Source organism: Podarcis muralis, chromosome 13 (genome assembly GCF_964188315.1).
Source record: "Podarcis muralis chromosome 13, rPodMur119.hap1.1, whole genome shotgun sequence".
Taxonomy (NCBI): domain Eukaryota; kingdom Metazoa; phylum Chordata; class Lepidosauria; order Squamata; family Lacertidae; genus Podarcis; species Podarcis muralis.
In genome coordinates, this window is record NC_135667.1 from 16,325,747 (window position 1) to 16,347,236 (window position 21,490).

At 45.7% G+C, this 21,490-nt stretch overlaps 2 protein-coding genes across 5 annotated transcripts; one reads left to right on the top strand and one right to left on the bottom strand.

The window, feature by feature from the left end:
* Positions 1-1,448: 1,448 nt before the first annotated feature.
* Positions 1,449-8,249, top strand: QPRT (quinolinate phosphoribosyltransferase). 4 transcript variants are annotated; one of them, XM_028702771.2, is made up of 5 exons: positions 1,449-1,576; positions 3,269-3,307; positions 3,640-4,196; positions 5,224-5,265; positions 6,250-8,249. In XM_028702771.2, exons 3-5 carry the CDS (start codon positions 3,645-3,647, stop codon positions 6,469-6,471), a joined length of 816 nt encoding a protein of 271 aa, XP_028558604.2. In that variant the 5' UTR covers positions 1,449-1,576; positions 3,269-3,307; positions 3,640-3,644; the 3' UTR covers positions 6,472-8,249. The 4 variants fall into 4 exon arrangements, with proteins under 4 accessions (XP_028558604.2, XP_028558600.2, XP_028558603.2 ...); XM_028702767.2 differs by having other exon boundaries at positions 1,460-1,576; positions 5,224-5,355; XM_077917001.1 differs by lacking the exon at positions 1,449-1,576 and adding an exon at positions 2,562-2,723 and having other exon boundaries at positions 5,224-5,355.
* Positions 8,250-8,420: 171 nt separating this feature from the next.
* On the bottom strand, positions 8,421-17,562 carry MYL11 (myosin light chain 11). Its single transcript, XM_028702772.2, has 7 exons — positions 17,438-17,562; positions 15,022-15,117; positions 10,890-10,965; positions 10,660-10,764; positions 10,501-10,579; positions 9,555-9,603; positions 8,421-8,795 (listed from the first exon to the last, which is right to left on the bottom strand). The coding sequence occupies exons 1-7, from the start codon at positions 17,438-17,440 to the stop codon at positions 8,691-8,693; spliced, it is 513 nt and encodes a 170-aa protein (XP_028558605.1). The 5' UTR covers positions 17,441-17,562; the 3' UTR covers positions 8,421-8,690.
* Between the last annotated feature and the right edge of the window lie 3,928 nt (positions 17,563-21,490).

Here is a 21,490-nt window from a genome sequence, read left to right on the forward strand (position 1 = left end):
CTAATACTAAATAAGCAAATAAAAATAATATAAATATAAGAAATATAATAGGTTCAATATTGTGCACGAATACAGGCATATATATGGGAGGAAACTGCGTGAAAGGCGCGGATTCCCCAGTCAGGGAAGATGCAAGAATCCATAAAACTTGCAGCTGGTCCTTTCTTGCGCATTCTCCTCTCAAATCTGCGTTTTCATTTTAAGGGTTGTTGCGCTGGCCTTAGCCCTAGAAAAATAGAAGTTCCAGCAATTTCGGGTGCTTCCAGTGGAGAGGGTTTTTCTGCACAGTTCATGTGAGCTGTCTGGATTTTTACAGGGAGCACGGATGATGACCAGGACCGGATTTAGGTTTGATGAGGCCCTAAGCTACTGAAGGTAATGGGGCCCTTTATATGTCCAGCTGTCCTTTGTCAACAACAAATTGTTGCTGTTTTTTGTGTTGAATATATGGTAATTTATGGACCTAATAGGTATCTAAAGCCATTTGCACATAACAAAATATGTATTTTGTCATAGTAATTGTTGAACTGAAATACAATTAAGAAAGAGAGAGAAATGAGCAAACGAGTGATATTTTAGGGAGCAGGCTAGCAGGTGGGGCCCATTACTTACATCATAGGAGGCTACACAACACAAAATACTGTTGCTATATGTGGGTTTTATTTTATTTGTTTTTTATCTTATATTTTGGATATCTGTACATCCAGATTTTTTTCCTTTAAATTTTTTGGGGGGCCCCAATAGAGTGGGGCCGTAAACTACAGTGGTGCCTCGCAAGACGAAATTAATTTGTTCTGCGAGTTTTGTCGTCTTGCGATTTTTTTCGTCTTGCGAAGCACGGTGTCGGGAAAGTTTTGGAAAAGCTTCAAAAATCACCAAAGTCTTTAAAAACCTCAAAAAAGGCTACCACACCGCGTTCTATGAGTTGCTCCTCAAAGTCAAGTCGCAACTGTATTAACGGTGTTAAGAAAAAGGAAACAAACTTGCAAGACGTTTCCGTCTTGCGAAGCAAGCCCATAGGGAAAATTGTCTTGCGAAGCAGCTCAAAAAACAAAAAAACCCTTTCGTCTAGTGAGTTTTTTGTCTTGCGAGGCATTCGTCTTGCGAGGTACCACTGTATTGCTTGTTTAGCTTATATGTAAATCCGGCACTGATGATGACGATGATGCACCTATCATCCTGTACGGCTCCCATAACTACCCCCTCCCTATTCTGTTTTCTTTTTAACAAATGCTGGAAATAGTATTTTAATGAAAAGACCGTCACCATGTTGCCAGTGGTGCAGATGTTCTGTTGCGTTATTTTCCAATACTTCTAAAAGGCTGCTCATGCGATTGCTGATCCTTTCAATGGAGCTTTGCCTACTTTGGCCCTGATATGATACAGCTGTGCAGGAGAGGTTATTTATACAAGGGAAAAACAAGGGTCCAAAGTGCCAAAAGCAATCATCGTGGTCCTAATCCCACCCCTCATTGTACAGCCTCCCACCCCTCAGGAATTCAGGAAATTTCTCTTGTGCAACCAGTTAGACAAGCGAAAAAGTTGCAGAGAGACATTTTGGAGCCTGGCTAGTCAGGTAAGCAACCAACATTGCCTCTTTTAAACTAGCTACATCTGGGATGCCCACAGAACTTTAGATTCTAGGGGGAATCCTAGAACTGCCTTGTCTGGTCTAGTTACTGTGGTTTAACAGTTGGTTTTTTCATTATTGGTTCACACTTTGTTGGGTTTGGGGAGAAATGTATTGCTTTAATACGTTGCTTTTTTAAAGGCTCCCTTTTTATGCTCTTGGCTTTAAATGCTGGACTCTCACCCTCCCCTTTGCGCGCTCTCTCTCTCTCTCTCTCTCTCTCACACACACACACACACACCTCTAGTACTAGCAGCAGGTAAAAGTTAGAATAATCACATCCAGTGCTTTTTTTCCTTTAAAAAATGTTTAGGGGTACTCTCATTTTCCTACTCATATTGAAATACTGCCCCTCAATGAAGCCAAACTTAGATTCACAAAATGTTTAGGGGTATGCGTACCCCTGCATCCTCCCCAAAAAAGCACTGACCACATCCTTCCATTAAAAAATAAGTGAGCCTAATGAGGAAAAGTTGGATTTTAACCTCTGTTCTGCAGGGCTCTTTGCTTAGGCAGTCCAGTTTCTCTCCCCCCCCCCCACTCATCTCTCTCTCTCTCTCTCTCTCTCTCTCTCTCTCTCTCTCTCTCCCACACACCTCTGCCCTAGTACACAGTACTTTTTAGAGGTAACCTCAGCTGGGACTTTGGGCAAAGTGATGCTACCACTTTGAGTGCCTCAAGGCTGTTGTCAGTATTTTGCAGGAATTATTCACACAACAATTGACTTTAATAGTAATAAAGAAAAACCTGGGCTGCTTGGGATTTGGAAAGTAATGGGGAAATGTGTTCCAAAACGTGAGCTGAATGAATGATTACAGGAAAGAAATGGAAATACCCTGCAAATAATTTTGGGGTGAATGTAGGATGAATGGTCCTTGTCAGAGAACGCCTGCATAGTAAACAAATCAGAACAGATGCTCACAAAAGATTGGCCATAGTTTAACCACTGTGTAAACTTTGTGTACAGACCAGCAGGAGAGCTGGGCTGGTTGTTAAGTAAGAAAGAAAGCAGGCAGGTGGGGGCTGGCAGTGTCCTGCTCCCCCTGAAAAACCAGGGCAGGGGTGTCAACTTGAAGAAAATATTGGCGAGCAGGTAAGCCCTGACCCATATAGTCAGTCACAAGAAGCAGCTTACACACATCATTTGAATGGCAATTCACATTAACTTTTGGGCAGTTGGCCCCCTCAATTATTTTATTGGGGGGGCCCTGGGAGTTGGCTGCTATGAACCAGGGTGAGCCTTGCTTCCTTTCCTTTTACTAACAGCATACCACGAGTAAAAAAAACAAGGGGGTGAGTATAACAATCCCCAAAACAGTTCAATGAGAACTGAATATGCTTGGCAGCCTCAGAATGTTGGGAAACTTTTGTAAGGGTGGGACAGATTGCTGGTTGGGGGGGGGCAGCGCAGAGAATAGACTGGCATATCCTGCAAAAGGGTGTTGCTGGCTAGCACCCTGTACAAGAGGACACTACCCAGAAGGTCCCGTTAGCATTTCTTCCTTTTTCCCCCCAACAGGGTTTTTTAATTGAACCCATTATATTTCTACATTAACATAAAAAAATGAAAGGGGGGGGGGAGAAAATAAAAATTGTCCAGTTTACTGGTGTGATATTATTGTTTCTTCTGGTGTATAGGGGAGAAATTGGGGCGCAGAAGCTGGAGCTAGCTTATAGGTGAGTCCCACTTCAAATAATCTGAAAAGCACCTATATCTAGAAAATGGTCAGCTGTCAGACTGTGGCCCCTTTGTCCAAGTAGAGAGACGGTCATTTGCAGTCACCAGCAACACGGACCCAAACATTATCACATTCCAGATTTTCTGAGTTTTTAGGTAGTCATAGGAAGATAACCAAATTTAGCATCCTTCTCCTCCCACTAGGGAGAGCTGCCATCAGGCAAAGGGTAGCAATTCCCACCCCTCATTCCTACCCCTAGGTGACACCATTAGTTTATTGGGCTTTGTCTGGTATGCCTTTGCCAATATCTCTATGGTTTCTTCTTCCTAGTCTTCATGGCCTCCCAGCCAAATCTTTCACACCTTCTGCCCGCTGCCCGCTTGCGTCAACTGGCCTGTGACTGGCTGCGGGAAGATGCTCCTGCCTTCGACTACGGTGGCTATGCTGTCGGTGACCGTCAGGAATGTGCCGTGCTCCTCTGCAAGTCCCCAGGAGTCTTAGCGGGCTTCCCTTTCTTTGAGGCCATCTTTGCTGAAGTTGGCTGCTCTGTGGAGTGGCTCCAGTCGGAGGGAGCCTGGGCAGAACCAATCAGCCGGGTGGCAGAAGTGCGTGGGCCAGCCAAAGATATATTGCTGGGCGAACGGGTGGCTCTGAACTGTATCGGGCGGTGCAGTGGCATTGCTACGTCAGCAGCCAAGGCGTGTCAAGCAGCGCGGGAATCTGGCTGGCATGGAGAGGTGGCTGGGACGAGGAAGACCACGCCAGGCTTCCGCCTGCCTGAGAAGTATGCTCTCCTGGTGGGAGGGGCTTCTTGCCACCGCTACGACCTGGGGAGCCTCATCATGCTGAAAGACAACCACGTGTGGGCATCAGGCGGCATCACACAGGTGGGTGTTGCTTTGCCAGTCTCTCTCCTTCCCTCCATCACCCTGTGACACATATGGCGGTAGAACAAGGCCACATCTGAACCTAGCATCATAAGAAACATGGCTTGCCCCAAAGACTCATGGGAACTGTGGTTTGCTAAAGGCGCCAAGAGCTATTAGCAAACGATTCCCCTCACTAGGACTGGGCGATATCTGGTTTTCAAGATCGCAATAGAGCACCAGCTAAACATCACGAAATATACCAATATATCACGATGTCTGAAATAAGCAGTTCCAGCCCCTCTGTGGTCAGTTCTGGCACCTCTTTGGAGGCAGCAGGCAATCTGGGCAGGGCGGCGGCATCGATGGTGCCGTAAGGAGCTGTGGCGTTGGCACTCCCTAAAAAAAGCTGCACAATTTTGGCGCTCCCTTAAAAAAAGCTCAACCACTTGTCCGTCTCAAAAAGGTGGCAGTTCCTGCACCTATTTTTCTAGGGGGGGGAAGCACTGGAAATAAGGATGGAGTTAAGTAGAGGCAGTGGCTGGCTTCACGGTTTTTCCCCACGTTGTGATTTATGCATAGCACACACACATCTTAATTTGTGATCTATTTATTGCCAAGTCAAAAATTATGAAACAGCATGATACGGACTTCAAACCGGTTTTGGACGATATATCGCCAAGCTCTACCCCTCACAGGGTAACAATTCCCAGAGTGGTTTAACAATCAATCCCTCTTCCTGGGGAACTCTGGGAATTGTAGTCGTGTGAGGGCAGTAGAGGTCTTCTAACAATTCTTTCCATGATGCTTAAAGTGGCAAATGCTGCTTTAAATATACAGTACAGAAGAGGCTAAAGTCTCGCTGTTAGGTTAGATGTGAATAAGTGGGATTCTTCAAATTGTTTTTAATTACATTTTGAACTCTACAATAACCAGGAATATGTTTTTTTTAATAAAACCAAACCAAACCAAAAACCCTAAACCTTACCTTTTCTGCAATGTGCATTAGCTTACTTCATACCTGTTTTTAAATGTTACCATCCCACAGGCCATCCGGAGTGCCCGGCGCGTCGGAGGCTTCGCCCTGAAGGTAGAAGTTGAGTGCCGTTCGTTGGAAGAGGCTCTTGAGGCAGGAGAATGTGGTGCAGATATTATCATGTTGGATAACTTTGCTCCGCAGGTAAACTTGGCTGGGCCAAGATGGGGACAGGTGCTGAAGCTTAAATTGCTGTCTGTGTCCTTTTATTGCTTTGTAAACGGCTTGACTTTTGAATTTTTGGAACTTTGAAGTGAAAGCACCACAATCTTTCAAGGTGCTGTCAAACAGCATTGTGTTAATGGCATCCAGTCCCTTCAGGAATTGATCCATTTTGATTTTTACTGCTGTGGTCCCCCATTCCTCATCTGACTCCAGCATGGATTTGTGCCTCCAACTCACTCAGCCTTGGGCAGGCTTTAGTGTTTGTTAAAAAAAACCACAACTCTACCACCCCAAGCACTGTGTCCCTTTTGTACTGTGTAGCTAGCCTACAGTACAAAAGTAAAATTGACATTAGTTGCCCTGCTGACTTTTCCCTCTGGCTCCACCCACCAGCTTGTGGCCCTCGAAAGTTGCCTAAGAAGGCAATGTGGCCCTCTGGGTGAGAACTATGCACCAGTTTCAACAGCAACTATCCCTCAAAGGCAATCTGAGAATTAGGCCTGTTGTGACACTGAGGGCTCACCCACATCTACCGTTCCTCCGCTCTTTCCAGACATGGTACATGCTTTAAACCTCCAAGCTCCCTTTCTTTCTGCATTCCCCACGAAAACCCACTCTTTAAAGCTGAATCAGAGCAAACCCAAATTGATGTTTGCTCCAATTGAGCACTAAAGAGCAGGTTTCTGTGGGGAAAGCTGAGGGGCAAAAAAACAAAAAACAAATCCAACCCACCATTCTCGGACATGGAGCTTGAAACATGCACCTGTGCCTGGAAAGAGCAAGGCAACAAAGTGTGAATAAGCCCTGAGATTTTTGAGTGGACTCTGCCTCTGTTCCCGTTAACCTCCACGCCCCAATTCTCCTCCTACACAGGACCTGCACCCCACAGCCAGTACGGTGAAGGCCTCTTTCCCTCGGGCGACAGTGGAAGCCAGCGGGGGGATCACTGAGGATAACGTGGCCCAGTTTGTGGGGCCCGACGTTGACGTGGTCTCCCTCGGTTGCCTCACCCAGTCAGCAAGAGCTGTGGATTTCTCTCTCAAGATCTGCCGGGATCCGGCTTCCAAGCCGCAACTGCGGAATTTTGTCTTCTGAGTCCTTAGGATGGGAGACCCAGACAAGCGGCCTTGCCAGGTGGCGGGAGATTTGGTGTTGGTGGGTATGTGGTAGAGGGTGGGTAGCACCAATTGTGTACAGTGGTACCGTACCTCGGGTTAAGAACTTAATTCGTTCTGGAGGTCTGTTCTTAACCTGAAACTGTTCTTAACCTGAAGCACCACTTTAGCTGATGGGCCCTCCTGCTGCCACCGCGCTGCCGGAGCACAATTTCTGTTCTCATCCTGAAGCAAAGTTCTTAACCCAAGGTAATATTTCTGGGTTAGCAGAGTCTATAACCTGAAGCGTATGTAACCCGAGGTACCACTGTACAAGGTTTGCCAGGTACAAACCTGTGCCATAGCTGCACTTTTGGAAGGTCCAAAATTACAGGCACAGGGTGTTTTGTTCCAATGTGTCAAGCACAGTGGCTGCATCGGCTCTTGCAGAAGGATCCCAGGAGGTGATCTCTAGGGGTTCGGCTGTGACACTCCCTAAAAAAATGGGTGGGATCTTCTCCTGTTGTGTTTGCTCAGCTCTTGCTGCAGGCCGTTTTGGTAAGCTAGCCAAGTAAATATTCATCTTTTTTTAAAGCCAGACTGTGGAAGCCTGAGGCCTTCCAGGTGACATTAGGACTCCAACTCCCATCACCCCATATCATTTGCCATACTGGCTGGGGTTGATGGGATTTGGAGTCCAAGAACAGCTGCAGGGCCACAGGTTCCCCAACACCTTCAATATTTCTGTTCCTTGAATGTCTTCAGGATGCTCCCGCCCCCCCCCCCTCAAGCAGCACCACATCTATTGCAAGAGACCATTCCCCCCTCCAAACTCTCTGCCTCTTGAGTCGAAGTAAACGTAGCTGAATGACTTTTAGTTGATTTAATCAATGGATTTAAATTTGTCTATGGGTGAAAGCAATTGCCCTGAAGCAAGAAGCAGACCTTTATTGCCTTAAAATCATTTGTGTGTGGATTCGTGTAGTGTAGCTACGGGTGGACTTCTCCTTCCCCCACCCTCTTAGCTAAGGAGGAAAGTTCAATTTTAAGGCAATGCTGGCCACCTGCAGTTTTTATACATTAAGAGATGAGGAAATGGCAGCTGTTGTATCTGTTGTATGCTTTCTCTTCCCATGAGGCCTTGATTCAACTTGACACCTGCACAGCCCCTCCCCAACCAAAAAGCCTCGTTTGAATAGCTGCTGCCTCTTCCCACATTCCATCTTTTAAGATTCTTCCCAGAGGCAGGCAGCATGGCTGCGCCCAGCCTCCCTTTCTTAGCTTGCTCCATAGCCCCAAAGAGTTCTAAGAAACTCAAACGCTTCCTCTTTGCTTTGTGACATGTTGCTTCACCTAATAATGGTAACCCCCTGCCCCCCCAGTATGGATTCTAGAAAGTATTAAAAAATATTGGCCGGTATTCAGCTGAGTGCTGCTCATAATTGACAGCCTCTGAAATTTGCAAACCAGAGGCAGCAATCTTCATCGCATTTACCCAGGAATTGGTCCCACTAAATTCAATAGGAGTTACTTCTAAGTAGACCGGGTTAGGATTACACTGTTCATTAAGTCCAGTGGATCTGCTATGAGTAAAATGTCATTGAATACCACCCATTATATTTATATCTGCTGCTCAATTAATTAAGTGGTTTTTATTGATTTAGGCCTAATCTGTTATTTTTCATCAAACTTGTTATATAATGTCCACCACTCCTGTTTTTATATTGTGATGGCCTATGGTTAAATGCAATAAATATGGAACACATACTTAATAATTAACTTTTTTTAGTGTGTTAATCTAATGGACTGACTAAACCCAGCATCCCTAACATGAGCAGAAATATAAATTGGTTTTTAAAAAAGAAGAAGATGTACCCACTGCATGAATCCATTCCAGGAGTATTTGAATTTCAAACTGAGAGAAGTCAAAGAGACTGTAACCACAGGGGCGTTAGAAACAGAGGTGTCCTCATCTTTATTAAGACATTGTACGGAGGAAGGTCCCGGTTAGGTTAAGACAAGTTGAAGTGGGCACGGCTTTGGCTTTGGGGGGTATAGTTTTCCTCCCCAGATAATAATACTAATAAATAACAGGTTTGACGTGTGTATTGCTGGGTTACAAAAGTGTGTGGATCGTCTGGGACCAGTGTAAGGTAAACTCCCCGGCCTGGGGGTGTTTGGGTGGATTCCCCCACAAAGCAAGGGTGGGGAAACCAGGGCTTATTCCCCTTCCTTGTCCTCTCCGTGTGTGATGACGTAGCAAATGTTCTTGTAGTCAACGTTGCCAGCTACATCTGGAGGGAAGGCGTGCCACATGTTCTTGATCTGAAAGAGGCAGAGAGGCCAAAATGAGAAGTTGCCCGATTCCTGATTCGGTTTCCCTTCCCAGGAAGCTAAAAAAAAGGTATACAGTACTCCCAAGTCAGTAAATGCATTGGTGTTATTTTCAATACAGATGTCTGAAAAGTTGGAGGGGCGGATGGGCATTCAGAAGCAGAGAAGCTGCTTGATGTCAATAACAGATTCACGATTTTACAAAGTTTTCCGCAGAACTGCAATGGCTGCTTCCATTTCCCCTCTGCCAACCTCACCACCTCACTCTCAACTTAGTTCCGTCCTGCAATGGAATTGTAGCATTTAAACCATTGAATCACGGCACAGGCACACTGTTCTGTCCTAGGAGAGCCAGCATTTAACATTCCAGTGGCTGAGTATTTCCCTTCCTATCCAGATGAACATGAAGGCTACGACCCTAAATCCAGAAAGGACAGATAAACAGGAGTCAAGGGCAAGTCTATATAAAAGCTGCCCTTTCTGGCTGGGTGGTGTGTGGATGTGGGCTGTGAGATTATTTCGCAGTGACAGGAAAACACAATGCAAATTCTCAGAAGCCTTTCATGATGCCTTGATGTATTAACCATTAGCTTGGCAGATGAGTGGAGTGCGCAGAAGTGTACCCTTTTGTGTTTTTGGGGAAAGAGTAGCTCACAGGTGAAGAAAAATTGGTATGAAGGGGACAAGGGGGGAGCATAAAGGTGAGAAAAAGGACTGGATGTTCTGCATGATGCAAGGAAGTTCTCTTACCTCTTCTGGGGTGAACCGGTCGCACTGGGTGGTCAGGAGTTCTTCCAAGCTGCAATGAAGCAAAGAGAGTAAGATGTTTGAGAGGGATTCCCAGGTAAGTGTGAGTCCTTTTTTAGGTGGTCTTCAAGCACTCCAGCCTCTTATTATGGAGAAGATCTGCTTCCCTGTCCCCTCCCAGTTTCACATAAGCTGAAAGCCCTCCCTGGTGGAAATATTTTTGCTTGGAAGAATGCTTTGTTCCACACACAAACATACATACAAAAGGCAACTGTTTCATAGGCAACAGAACCCTACATTTGAATTCCATCATTGGAAGAACTTTAACCCTGCAACAGCATGCATTTAAAATTGCTATAACTCTTCCCAGGGCACTGTCATTTTATGAAAAAGGCCATGAAGCACTAAGAAAAATCTCAAAGTCATCAGCAACGGTGGTTTGGTGAGGGTTCTGAATCCTCACAGACCTTACAGCTGCCAGAATGATTTCTGAAAGGAAGTCATGACTATTAAACTAGTGTAAAATGAATTATATAAGTTTGTAGGATAGACAGCCAACATATCATCATCATCATTATCATCATCTGAGATGCAGCAGGATGGTTCAGACATAACAGCCTATACATGATGTCAGGTCCAAGTCCCAAGAGTGCATACTTCTTCCTCTCCAACCACAACTTGCTTTCAAATCTGAACAGACAAACTATGGTTTGCATTTGCTTTCTAAACCACAATTGGAAATCATATTAGGAACCACATTCTGAAGTAGATTTGGAGGGCAAACACAAAACTTAAGCAAACGGGGGTTTGTTTGATCAGGTGAGTTGGGAAGGAAATGTGAGTGTGTTGGGGAGCACATGAACCCAGTGACAGCCAAGCAATGGTTTGGTGTCGCATGTTAACCAGCGCAGCACATCTAAGGAAAGTGGTTTGTGGGGCAGATACTCACAACTGCTTCTTGACAGTGCCCTTGCCCTCAGGGTCCAGGATTTTGAAGGCGCCAATGATTACGTCCTCGGGATCAGCACCTGGTGGGAGAAGAGGAGCCACAGTGAGATCTTGTCATCAAGCAGAGAAGAAGGAGAGATAGAACAGGGAAATAACTTACCCTTCAGCTTCTCACCAAACATGGTGAGGAAGACAGTGAAGTTGATGGGGCCGCTGGCCTCCTTGATCATGGCATCCAGCTCCTCATTCTTCACGTTCAGGCGCCCTGCAGAGATGGGAAGGGCAGGATTATCAGCTGGGGGTGGCTTTTGAGAGTTCCATCAACAGCCAAGCTTTGCTTTCCTTCCTGCCCACCCTGCCACACTCTTTCAAGACTCCCTTTTTTCTTACCCATAGCAGCGAATGTATCTCTCAGGTCTTCCTTGTCAATGATGCCATCTCTGTTCTGGTCAATGACAGTGAAGGCCTAGAAAGTGGGAGAGAAGCAAACATTGTGGGATTGCCGGCAATTCACCTCCAGCATTCCACCCTATCTCCCGACAAAAATGAATGTAGGATTTGTAGGGTAACTCTCCTTTGTAACAACTGTTGGATCTCGAATCTGTCCGCTCTCAAAAGGATTTCTAAAATGCGTGAACACACAGATCTGCACTGAAATTTCCAGTTCCAAAACTATATATAATACATACATGTAACTCAGCTTTAATTTAAATGGTGAGATATTGCTGGTCCTCTAAAGACCTGTTTGCACATGCATGTTCAGCGCTTGATTCCTGCTACCTCAACTGACAGTTCTGCAGTTCTGAATAAAACACTACAGTTCAACCACCAGAGAAGAAAATGTCATACCACCTCAGAACCTGAAACACAAAACTTTTCAGGGAGTCGATTCGTAACACTCCGCTGGCAGTGACCATGTCACAAGACATGAACTTGTTTGTGTGACTGGGTTATAAGTTCATCAGTGGATGTGAGTGCAGTAGTTTTTACTGGAACCACAGATTGCTTTGTTGCTACACAATACCTATCCATTAGCAAAAGGAAGATCGCACACACTCATGCCTGTGTTGACAGTACACATTTCAAGACCTTGGTTTCATCATGTAAATGTCCATGGCAAGGTGAACATACACCAGCCTTGAATGAACTTCCTTTGAAGGTTAATTTTGACTTCTGGGAAGAATATTAAAAGGAGTGTTCTGACTTATGATTTTTGCTTGAATCCAAAGTTGTGGCTATGGGATAAACAAGACCCTCTTGGAGTGTCAGTGCTGTGAACCTCTCCATCGTAGGCTCAGATTATATATATGTGTAAATAAACCCTAAATCCTAAAGACACCACCGTCTCTGCTGTGCCACATTTCCAAAAGGAAACCTGAACCCTGGGTGCCTGGAACCCCTGGAATCTCACACCACTCCGAGATTGGGGTGGCGTCTAACAAAACGTTGGCTGTGGCTGGTGGGAGTTGTACAACCTATGGGGGGCACAAGGCTACTGGCCAACAGAATGGAATACCGGTATGTTTGTGGCTTCTAACAATCGAAAAAGCTGCTGCAATGCAAGGGAGAATCAAATCCAGTCTTTATTGTTACAATCAATGGCCAGCATTGTTCAAAGAAGAATGAAACATTAACCTGGGGTCATCAAGCATTGGGCAAAAAACAGTAGTTATAGCCGCCCACTATATAATTTACTCAAGGAGGTTGCCAGACGTCTTATCTCTGGAATTTTAATGAGCTGACAGGACGGTTAAAGTTAAAGGAGTTCCAGAAAACGTGACCCAGGTTGGACCCCAAATCTCTTCACCCTCTTCCAGTCGTCTTCTATTGATGCTTATATCTAGCAATGCATTGTGGGATTGGAGAAAGACCAGCTTCCAGCACAGCACGATCCCGTTGGGCCTCTCCTCCCCCTCCTCACTTCTCTGCAGCTGTGCCCTAGAGACACCTGTCACTTGATACCCCTCCGAGTCTCTACCAGGAATGGGAACAATCTTCTTCTGTCTCATATTAAACCCAGGGCCCCTCCCTAAGGGGACAGATGGAACATTCCAGAGGAGCTGTTGATGAGATCTCTGGAGGATAGCAGGGAGGGGAGGGGAGCTCACTCCTTCCTTGGCTCAGTCACTATTATCCTCTGGGGCTGTGTGGCGTGTCTCTTTCCCGTAAAAAAACATGGAACAACCCCCAACCCACCCGAGCTACAGTGAATGCAGAATGGAGAGGCAGAGGAGCTCCCAACACACTCTTCATTTTAAAGGCAATAATTACAATTGTGTGGTGGTAGTAATTGCCTCATCTCAGCACCTCAGCTTTGTCACTTGAGTGCTGGGGGCGAACAATCTTTTTGTATAAAAGCTGAACGTGCAGTCCTCCAAAATGGTACTCACTGAGGGGAGAAACTCTTAGCTACTCTTGGGCAGGTGTGGAGAGAGACAACGTAGCTGCCACTGCCATAGGACAATGGAACCCAAAAAATACACCATAGCATAAGGCTGGCTATATAATTTTCCCTTATATCAAGTCAGGCCATTGAGCCACCTTAGCCAAGAGTTGCTGTTCCAACTGGAGGTGTTTCCAGACAACCTGTTTATTGAGCATTCACCCCTAATTTGTTTACAGGGAGATTAGACAAAGCTGGCTATTCAAGAAGCATTCGTTCTGAATAGTTTGCGGGGAGTAAATGTCACCTCATACTTTCCAGTCCAGTCTCCCATCACAGTCGCAGGGTTGTTTTGAGGATAAACTGGGAGATGGAGGCGGGTTGGGGAACAGCCATTATCGCTACCCCAAGCTGCTTAGAGGGAGGTGGTCTAGAAAGGTCATCGACAATAAATGGCCCGGCGGCCAAGGATCAGTTCTTTTCACCAAATGTATTGATTGAAAGTGGGTTGTCATCAAAAAAGTAAAAAAGCTGAAAATGCTCATTGACCAGGATGGAGGAAAGAGAAAGGAACAAGACTGATGGAACTCCCCAGACAGATGGAATGATAATTATTTTCCTGTTGCTCTTTTGATTTCTTTTCTCCAAATGTGAGATCTAGATGAAGGGTTTTCAGCCTTTGCAATTTTTGCTTTCATTGAGTCTGGAGCCCCACAGCTCCTCTTTCAGGCCAGTCACCCAGAATCCATCTCCAAAGATTTCCTTGTAAGGAGCTGCCGCCTGCTTCTCTGTCCAAGCGCAGATGTCACCTACCTTCTTGGTCCTCCCTCACCCAAAATAGACACTGCTGCGTCTCAAGGGTCTCAGAAAGGAAACACCGCCATTCTTGGGGTGGGGGTGGGGTGTCGAGGGGCAGCAGCGACGGCTGCGAAAGGGCAAGGGAGATCCTCTTCAAAATGGAGGGGAAGAATCTCATCCATGGGGGGGGGGGCGAGCTTCACATGGAAAGCTCTCACCGCCACCACCGCCACCACACCAGCTTCCAAGTGGAATGAACCTGGCTGGCTACTAGGAGACAGAGGGCTACTTAAATGGTGTGTAGAGGGAGAGGAAGGGGGTAGATCCACCTCAAAAAGGGTGGTGTTGAACACCTTCCAAGGCTGCAACCCTGCACATGCTTACTTGCTCGCTGTGGGGCTTCCTTCTGAATAAACATGCCTAGGGTTGTACTGCACAACTAACTAGGTGGTGTTTGATAGTTTCAGCTCCTCTGAGGTTCTGTATCCTACAGACACCAAGGAACTTGCTTAGGATAACTTGGCCAAATTATAGCACCCATGGATTCCTTCTTCCGTTCTCCCTCCTTTAGGAAACCCTCTAGAACTTGTAGATGTCTGCCGTTCTCAACATCTGATGAATCCTGAACAGTGAAAGGGCTAAAGTGAAGCTTGAGAAGGGAAATTAGTGAGGTCTGGGCCTCCATGTATGAAACTGGGTGGACAGAAGCTGCTCCATTTTAAAAGGTTTGATTCTATCCAATCAATCTGCCACAGATGTGTTACTTTTAAATAATCCACAGATGAAAATTCTGGACTCTGTAGATTTCTTACGGTCAGAACATCCTTCCGCATAGCTTACTTAGGTTCTTTTCCCAATCGGGTGGTCCTCAAAATTAAATTTCTATCCTGTTCCAAGGAGGTGATCTATAGGTTTGAGTCTGTTATTATCAGGATTATTAATAACTTTTGTATCCTTCTGATTTCTGGATGAGACTTACATGCCCACAATAAAGCAGCTTCTCTCCAAACACTGAGTCTGTAATCCCGCTTTACCTTGGAGTTCAGTCCCATTAAACTCTATGGGACTTACTTCTGAGTAGATATTTATAGGATTACACCGTTGCTGTGTACACACCATACATTTAAAGCACATTTAAAGCATGCCCCACCCAATGAATCCTGGGAACTGTAGTCACCTTCATTTCTAGTACCTTGAAAAAAACATCCTTTCTGTCAATGACTTTCTCAAACATCTTCAATGAATAGTTCCAGGTAAGCTTTAAGAGCACCATACATTACATTTCCCAGCAAGCTGCACAGTTCCCATTTTCTCCTCTTCCATTTCTTCTTAGTTTCTTACCTCTTTGAACTCCTGGATTTGTGTTTGGTCAAACATGGAGAATACATTGGAGCTTCCTCCTTCGGCTGCTGCCCTTCTCTTTGCCTTTTTGGGTGCCTGTAATGGGTTAAAATGGGAAATCAGACCACTAAGTACATGACCACCCGAAATGCTTATTAAGGATAGGGGACAGGGGCCGCACTTTCTGCAGGTTTCTAGAGTGTGAAATGTTGCGAGCTTGCTGAACATAGTTAAGGGGGTGGGGAGGGAAATGAAATAATTTTATACATTTCTGTCCGGGTAGGAGGGAAATGTCTGGAAGCAGTTTCTGCTCATTTTTATTTTTTTATTATTACAGAGGGTGGGGGTTATTTTTTCAGATTCAAAACAGGATGCTACCAAACTTTCCACAGACATGGGGAGCAGGATGAAGGCCCAGGAGATTCCAAAATGCTTGGTTATGGTAGCAAAGGTTTTAAAAACTGGGAGGAAAAGAAGATCCTTTGACGAACAAACTCAGAACTTTAGATAGTGTTTGCGAAATGGCAGGAACAACAAATGCTGCTTCAGGTGGAGGAGCTGTAATATATCATATTCAAGGTATTTCCTCAAAATCTTCAACGTATTAGTCTGAGATGCGTTTGTGAGAGTGAGTGACAGAGAGAGAGATGTGTTCAGCAAATGTAAACTAGCCTTGTGTGTCCTGCAGAAATTGCCTACATATTCTAGCTTCCAAAAATGCTTTTTATAGGTTTTGACGACTAAATAAATGAACGCTGATGAGGTTCTGGAAGATTCCGCAGATGCGGGAGAAACCGCAAAAGGCCCCAATGAAAGAGGGTTCCAGTTATTGGAATTTATCAAAGTTCACAAACTAGGCCTCCTCCTTGGAGGTTGGTTGGAGCATGAGGTTAAATGGAGCTCTAAGGAGTGTTGGCAAGGCGTACACAATTCCTTCTGAACACTCCTGCAATATATTGGTCTGGCTGATCGGATATGAACAGGGTGCACTTTGGCCTCATAAGAGATCGAAGGCAGCAAAGGAGTTTGAGCAATAGCTGAGCTGGGTGGCAGGGTTGAGGTTTACCTAGGTAAGTGTATATGTCAAAGGATTCGGGAAATCTCTAACATACCACAGAAGATGGAGCTGACACACACACACAGAGACAATTAAGTTGTATCTCTTCGACTGCCACCCTATATACAATTACTTGGGTGTAAGCCCCACTGAAATCACTGGGGCTTACTTCCGGGCAGTCATACATAGGATTTCTCAGCGAATACCAATAGATGAGCCATTGATGGATTGAACAGCCAAGGGCGGCAATGGGTTATTTTTGCCTGCAATGTGTGTGAGGGGTTGCTTGGCTCGCTTGCGTGAGCAATCTGGAGTGATTGCTTCCTAAGCAGGTTTTGCAGTACACTGGCTCTCTTGTGCTAGTGACAGCCTGTGACTTGGATCTCAAAATATGAGGGGTGTGTGTGTGTGTATTGGTGAAGTGACAAGCCACACAAGAGACTCTGAGGGCAAAAAGAAGAAAAAGCATACTCCTTGTGCTTCTTTGTTCCAAAACCAAAACTGTTCCACGGTATCCCTTGATTCCAGCTCCTTTGCTTTGGATTTTGTGGCGCCGCCAGGAATATGACTCCTGAAGCTTTTGTCTGCTCAGCAACCGCTCAGCTGCTCTTTACACACACACACACACACACACACTCTCTCTCTCTCTATTCAATATGGGGTCCAACTAATTCCCAGCTGAGTAAACTGTTCTACTGCATTATTCAAGAAAAAAGAGCATGATATGGTTATTCAGGGCCTGAAAGGATTCCCTGGTGAATTTAAAGGTGCCTAGCTCAGCAAAGGAAATAAGATCTTAAGGAAGGCTAGCCAGAAAGCAAGGAAGGATGTGAAATAATCCTATTTAACATGACATTCTGCATGCGGTTTAGGCTTCATCTTTCCCTTCCCCTCGTCAAAAGCTGTTCTTCCCAGCTGCTATCTGGCATCCCACCTCATTCAACTACCCCCAATCTCTCCTCGATTGCTCCGAGGTATTCCCTGAACACACACATCTCTTCTGCACAGACAATAAAATGTTTAAGTGGAAAGAAACTGAAACGGAGAGATGAGACAGAGAAAGAGAGTAGTGAAGAAACCGATGAAAGGAGAAATAGGTAAGAGAAAGACCTGTATAGCACTGTTTTGGCAATGAAATAAAATTTTAGAAAATTGGTAAGGGGATTCCTCTGTCCCCCACTCTCCAACACCCAACCTCTTGGGTGTTCAGTTATGTATTTCATCTACATAACCTGAATGACCTAGTCTTCCCCTCCTATTTGAAAGAAAAGAGCTGCAGATTGATCAACCCACGTTCCATTTTATTTCCACTTTGTACATTTCCACTAGATTGAACCAGGGCACCTGCACCCCACTTACCATTTTGGTTTCTCAGCGGACAGGCAGGTGGGCAAACAGCAGCTGTGGGTGCGGTGGGGATGTCCCAAGGGCCAGAAGGATGAGCAGCCTAGACACAGGCTGTGAATTCCCCTGGGGTTATATAGACTCCCCTGGCGGGAGGCGGGGCAGCTAACTATAGCCACATCTTCAAGTTTGGCTCCAGAGCTGGGGGTGGGGGGTAACCAAAGTCCAGAAATAGACTCCAGAGGAACGCAAACGGGCCAACTCCTTTCTTGGAGAAGGGAAAAAGCATACTGGGGTTTTGACAGTTCCTGCCCCAGAAATCTTGCTATCACAGGGGTTCGTGGTAGTACCCCACCTTCTCCCAGAGTAGGTCCTGCGTCTACCCAGTTTGGTGTCAGGGTGAACCTCTGGCTCTGGCTTAGGGCTCCACTGATCTTTTGCCAGGACTCAAAAGCTTCAACTGGGGTTATTTGTGACTTGCATCATCAATTTGCATTATAAGGTATGAGAGGGCAGGTCGCCGCCACGAGGTGTTTACAATCTAAAGTGTGACTCGGGGGAGACAACCGAGGAAATGGAGAGAAGGGGATTGTGGGGGAAGACAAAGAAGAGAACCGTGCATTTATTTCACCTGCACACGGTACGTCGGTATAGTTAAGGTGAAGCTATGTATGCCAAAGCCTTTGCAGGAAATTTGTTTTTTTAATTCCTTGTATGAAATTCAGGGATCAGGGGCTAACTATTTTGTCAGACTTGATATACAAGGATGGCCAATGTGGTACCCTCCAGATTATCCCATAATCCCTAGTCACTGGAAATTGTAGTTAAAACATCTGGAAGGCACCACACTGGAAGACACCCACAGTAAGATTTGCACTATCCCATGGGCCTTGAGCTTGGCAGCTACTCTTAAAAGCTCAGCCCCACTCCCTAGCCCCGGAGGTTCTCTGTGGGACCTCTGTTGCCTGGCCTCCATCATGGGCTGAGAAAATTTCAGCTCCTCACTCCCATTTCCTTGCCTCAGAGGTCCTCAATATCCGCCTTCTTCCCTTTGGCCCTCTCCCTACCCTTCCTCCCAGCCAAGGGTATCCAATGTCCCTGAGAAAATTTCCTTTTTGGGATTGTGGGACCCAGCTGTCGCTTGCAAGGCACCCAGGCTGGAGTAGAGGCTCCTAAAGATAGCAATCTTGAGCTTCCTCCCCACTCCACTGCGGACAAAGCTACGGGAGGCCCTGTCCATTCATCCCCCTACTTCACCCACTTATTCCTAGTTATTTCCCCTCAAAAGAGCCCCAGTTATAGCCCCAGCATGTGCTGTAAGGGCAGAGAGAGGGAGAATGTGAGAGAAGGAAAATGGAAGGGTGAAAGCCGTGAGTACCTGCAACTCTTCAAAGATCAGCTTGATTGCTAGAACAGGGACTGGGAACTAGAGATCCCAAGGGCAAAATGCAGACCTTGGGTACCACAGCTGCACATTTGGAGGCAAGGGGTGTGTGAAGAGGGTGCTGTAACCACAGAAACAACTTGGATACAGCTTTTTTTTTTTTTTTTTTAGGAGGGGGATCCCTTCCTTAGTAGCCCTCCTGTCAACAAATTGGTGACCATGGAGACCTTCTGATTTAAAAGCGGACAGAATAATTGACCAGATTTCCAACATCAGTAGGGACATGGGCCCATGTAATGTTACCTTCCCACCTTTCACTGCAAACTTGCAGAACACAGCATGAAGTAAGGAAAAGGAACAACTCAGCAGCAAAGTGATGGAATACAGTGATAGAGCACTAGTATCTTCCCAGTTCCTGGGAAAGTTGCACGTGGATGAGAAAGACAGAGGACCTCTCCAGATGTCTTTTAAAAGTTGTAAATTCGTGATTATTTGAGCTCACAATGGTAGTGGGGAGGTTCTGCATGATCCCACTTTCAATACTATTTATGCCTGCAAAAGTTTTGGGGGCGGACATGCTGTTTTCTTTCCAATCAGTGAGTGTCCTGTAGACTCTTGCTGAAAAGAGTAACTTTTCATACCACAGATATTCCAGGGTGGATGGAAGGCTGCTTGCCCCACTTTTTTGTACTACGGCACAAGAAAGCCTTCCCAGGTGGCAATGATAAGGTCTCTTTCAGGAAGCATTGCAAAACTAATACAGTGGAATAGTCTGCAGACTGTCTAGCAGATTGGGGTATGAATTTGCCACTCCCTTTCAGGACCTTTCCAGACTGGTGGTTCGTTTTTCGCATTCCGAAACATGTCATGTAAACTCATCGCTAACACAATTATTGCATCAATGACGTGTTTCAGAATGCAACAGACAGACAGTCTGGAAGGGTCCTGAAAGAGAGAGCGGTAAATGGGGGTGGTGCAAGGGGAGAGACATAAAAACGCAGAAAAACACGGAGAGAAGGAACAAAGACAAAAGAAAGAAAAGGAGGTGGCGGCGGAGAAGATTTGAGTGAGACATACCAGTGGGTCAGGTGGGTGGAGGGTGAGAATTGACATTTTTGCTAAGGTGTAGAAAAGCGCAAGAAGGGAAGAGCCCATCAGCTCAGCTCAGGGTAACCTGACCTACTAAGGCCTTTTGCAGCTATCCGTGCTGAGCTGACACATCCTCCTCCTGGACACATACCCAAAATGGAAGGTGATATTCTGTTAGCTTGGAGTCATACCTTCTGTACTTCCAGCCTGGAAATAAAGCGCAAGGGTCCTGGCACCCTGGAGTGTAAGAAGCTGTCTTATTCCAAGCTAGACTGTTGGTCCATCTAGCTCAGGGTCATCCACACTAATTGGCAGCAGCTCTCCAGGGTTTGGGGCAGGAAGTCTTTTCTCAGACTGACTCAAGAGATGCTGAGGATTGAACCTGGGACCTTCTGAATGCAAAGCACATGCTCTACCACTGAGCTACAGCCCTTCCCTTGAGCACACATGCCACCTGAAGACTCTGTAATTTACAGTGGCAAGGCCTGCCTGCAATTGGTGCAGCTTTTCCTAACAATGTGGAAATTGATACCATGGAATTCCTTCCTAGCACACAGCTGTTGAAAGGTAATGAAACTTGCCAGGGAAAAAGGATAAACTTTATAACTTGGTTAATGTAAATCTGTACATATCTAAAATCAGTCGGATAACAGTGGTACCTCAGGTTAAGTACTTAATTCGTTCTGGAGGTCCGTTCTTAACCTGAAGCTGTTCTTAACCTGAAGCACCACTTTAGCTAATGGGGCCTCCTGCTGCCGCCGCGCTGCCACAGCACGATTTCTGTTCTCATCCTGAAGCAAAGTTCTTAACCCGAGGTACTATTTCTGGGTTAGCGGAGTCTGTAACCTGAAGCGTATGTAACCCGAGGTACCACTGTATATTAAAAATGGCGGGGAGGAGACCAACACTGATCTGTTTTTTTAAAAAAAAAATAATCTTGTTCGTCAGATAAGGTGGCCATGTGTCTCTCTTTGCAGAGGATAGTCCTCTGTAGGACTGCCTGCTCAAAATCTAGTTTAAATATGAAAGAAGCCCAAGAAGGGAGAAGAGGGTTCTTGAAGTTGCTCATGAACAGTTAGCACCTGAAGAACAAAGCACAGGTCACCTGGTCAGTCTTCCCCACTATGGTGAGATGCATCAGACATGTATTTAAATTATAAAACTTCCTAAATTTGCATCTCTCTCTATAAAGTAGTATATGCAGATTTTTATGTAAATCTTTGCCTTCTTTTCATGATGCATTTCCTCTTTTTAAAGGAACTTGTAGGTGGCTACTTTCTATTCAGCTTAAAAAGGCTCCCAGCACAGATAAGACCTGGGAATCCTTGCCTCTAGTAAAAGGTAAAGGACCCCTGGACAGTTCAGTCTAGTCAAAGGTGACTTTGGGGTTGCTGCACTCATCTTGCTTTCTGGCTGAGACGGTCGGCGTTTGTCCGCAGACGGCTTTCCAGGTCATGTGGCCAGCATGACTAAACCACTTCTGGCGCAACGGAACACCGTGACGGGAGCCAGAGCGCATGGAAACGTTGTTTACCTTCCCGTTGCAGTGGTACCTATTTATCTACTTGCACTGGCGTGCTTTTGAACTGCTAGGT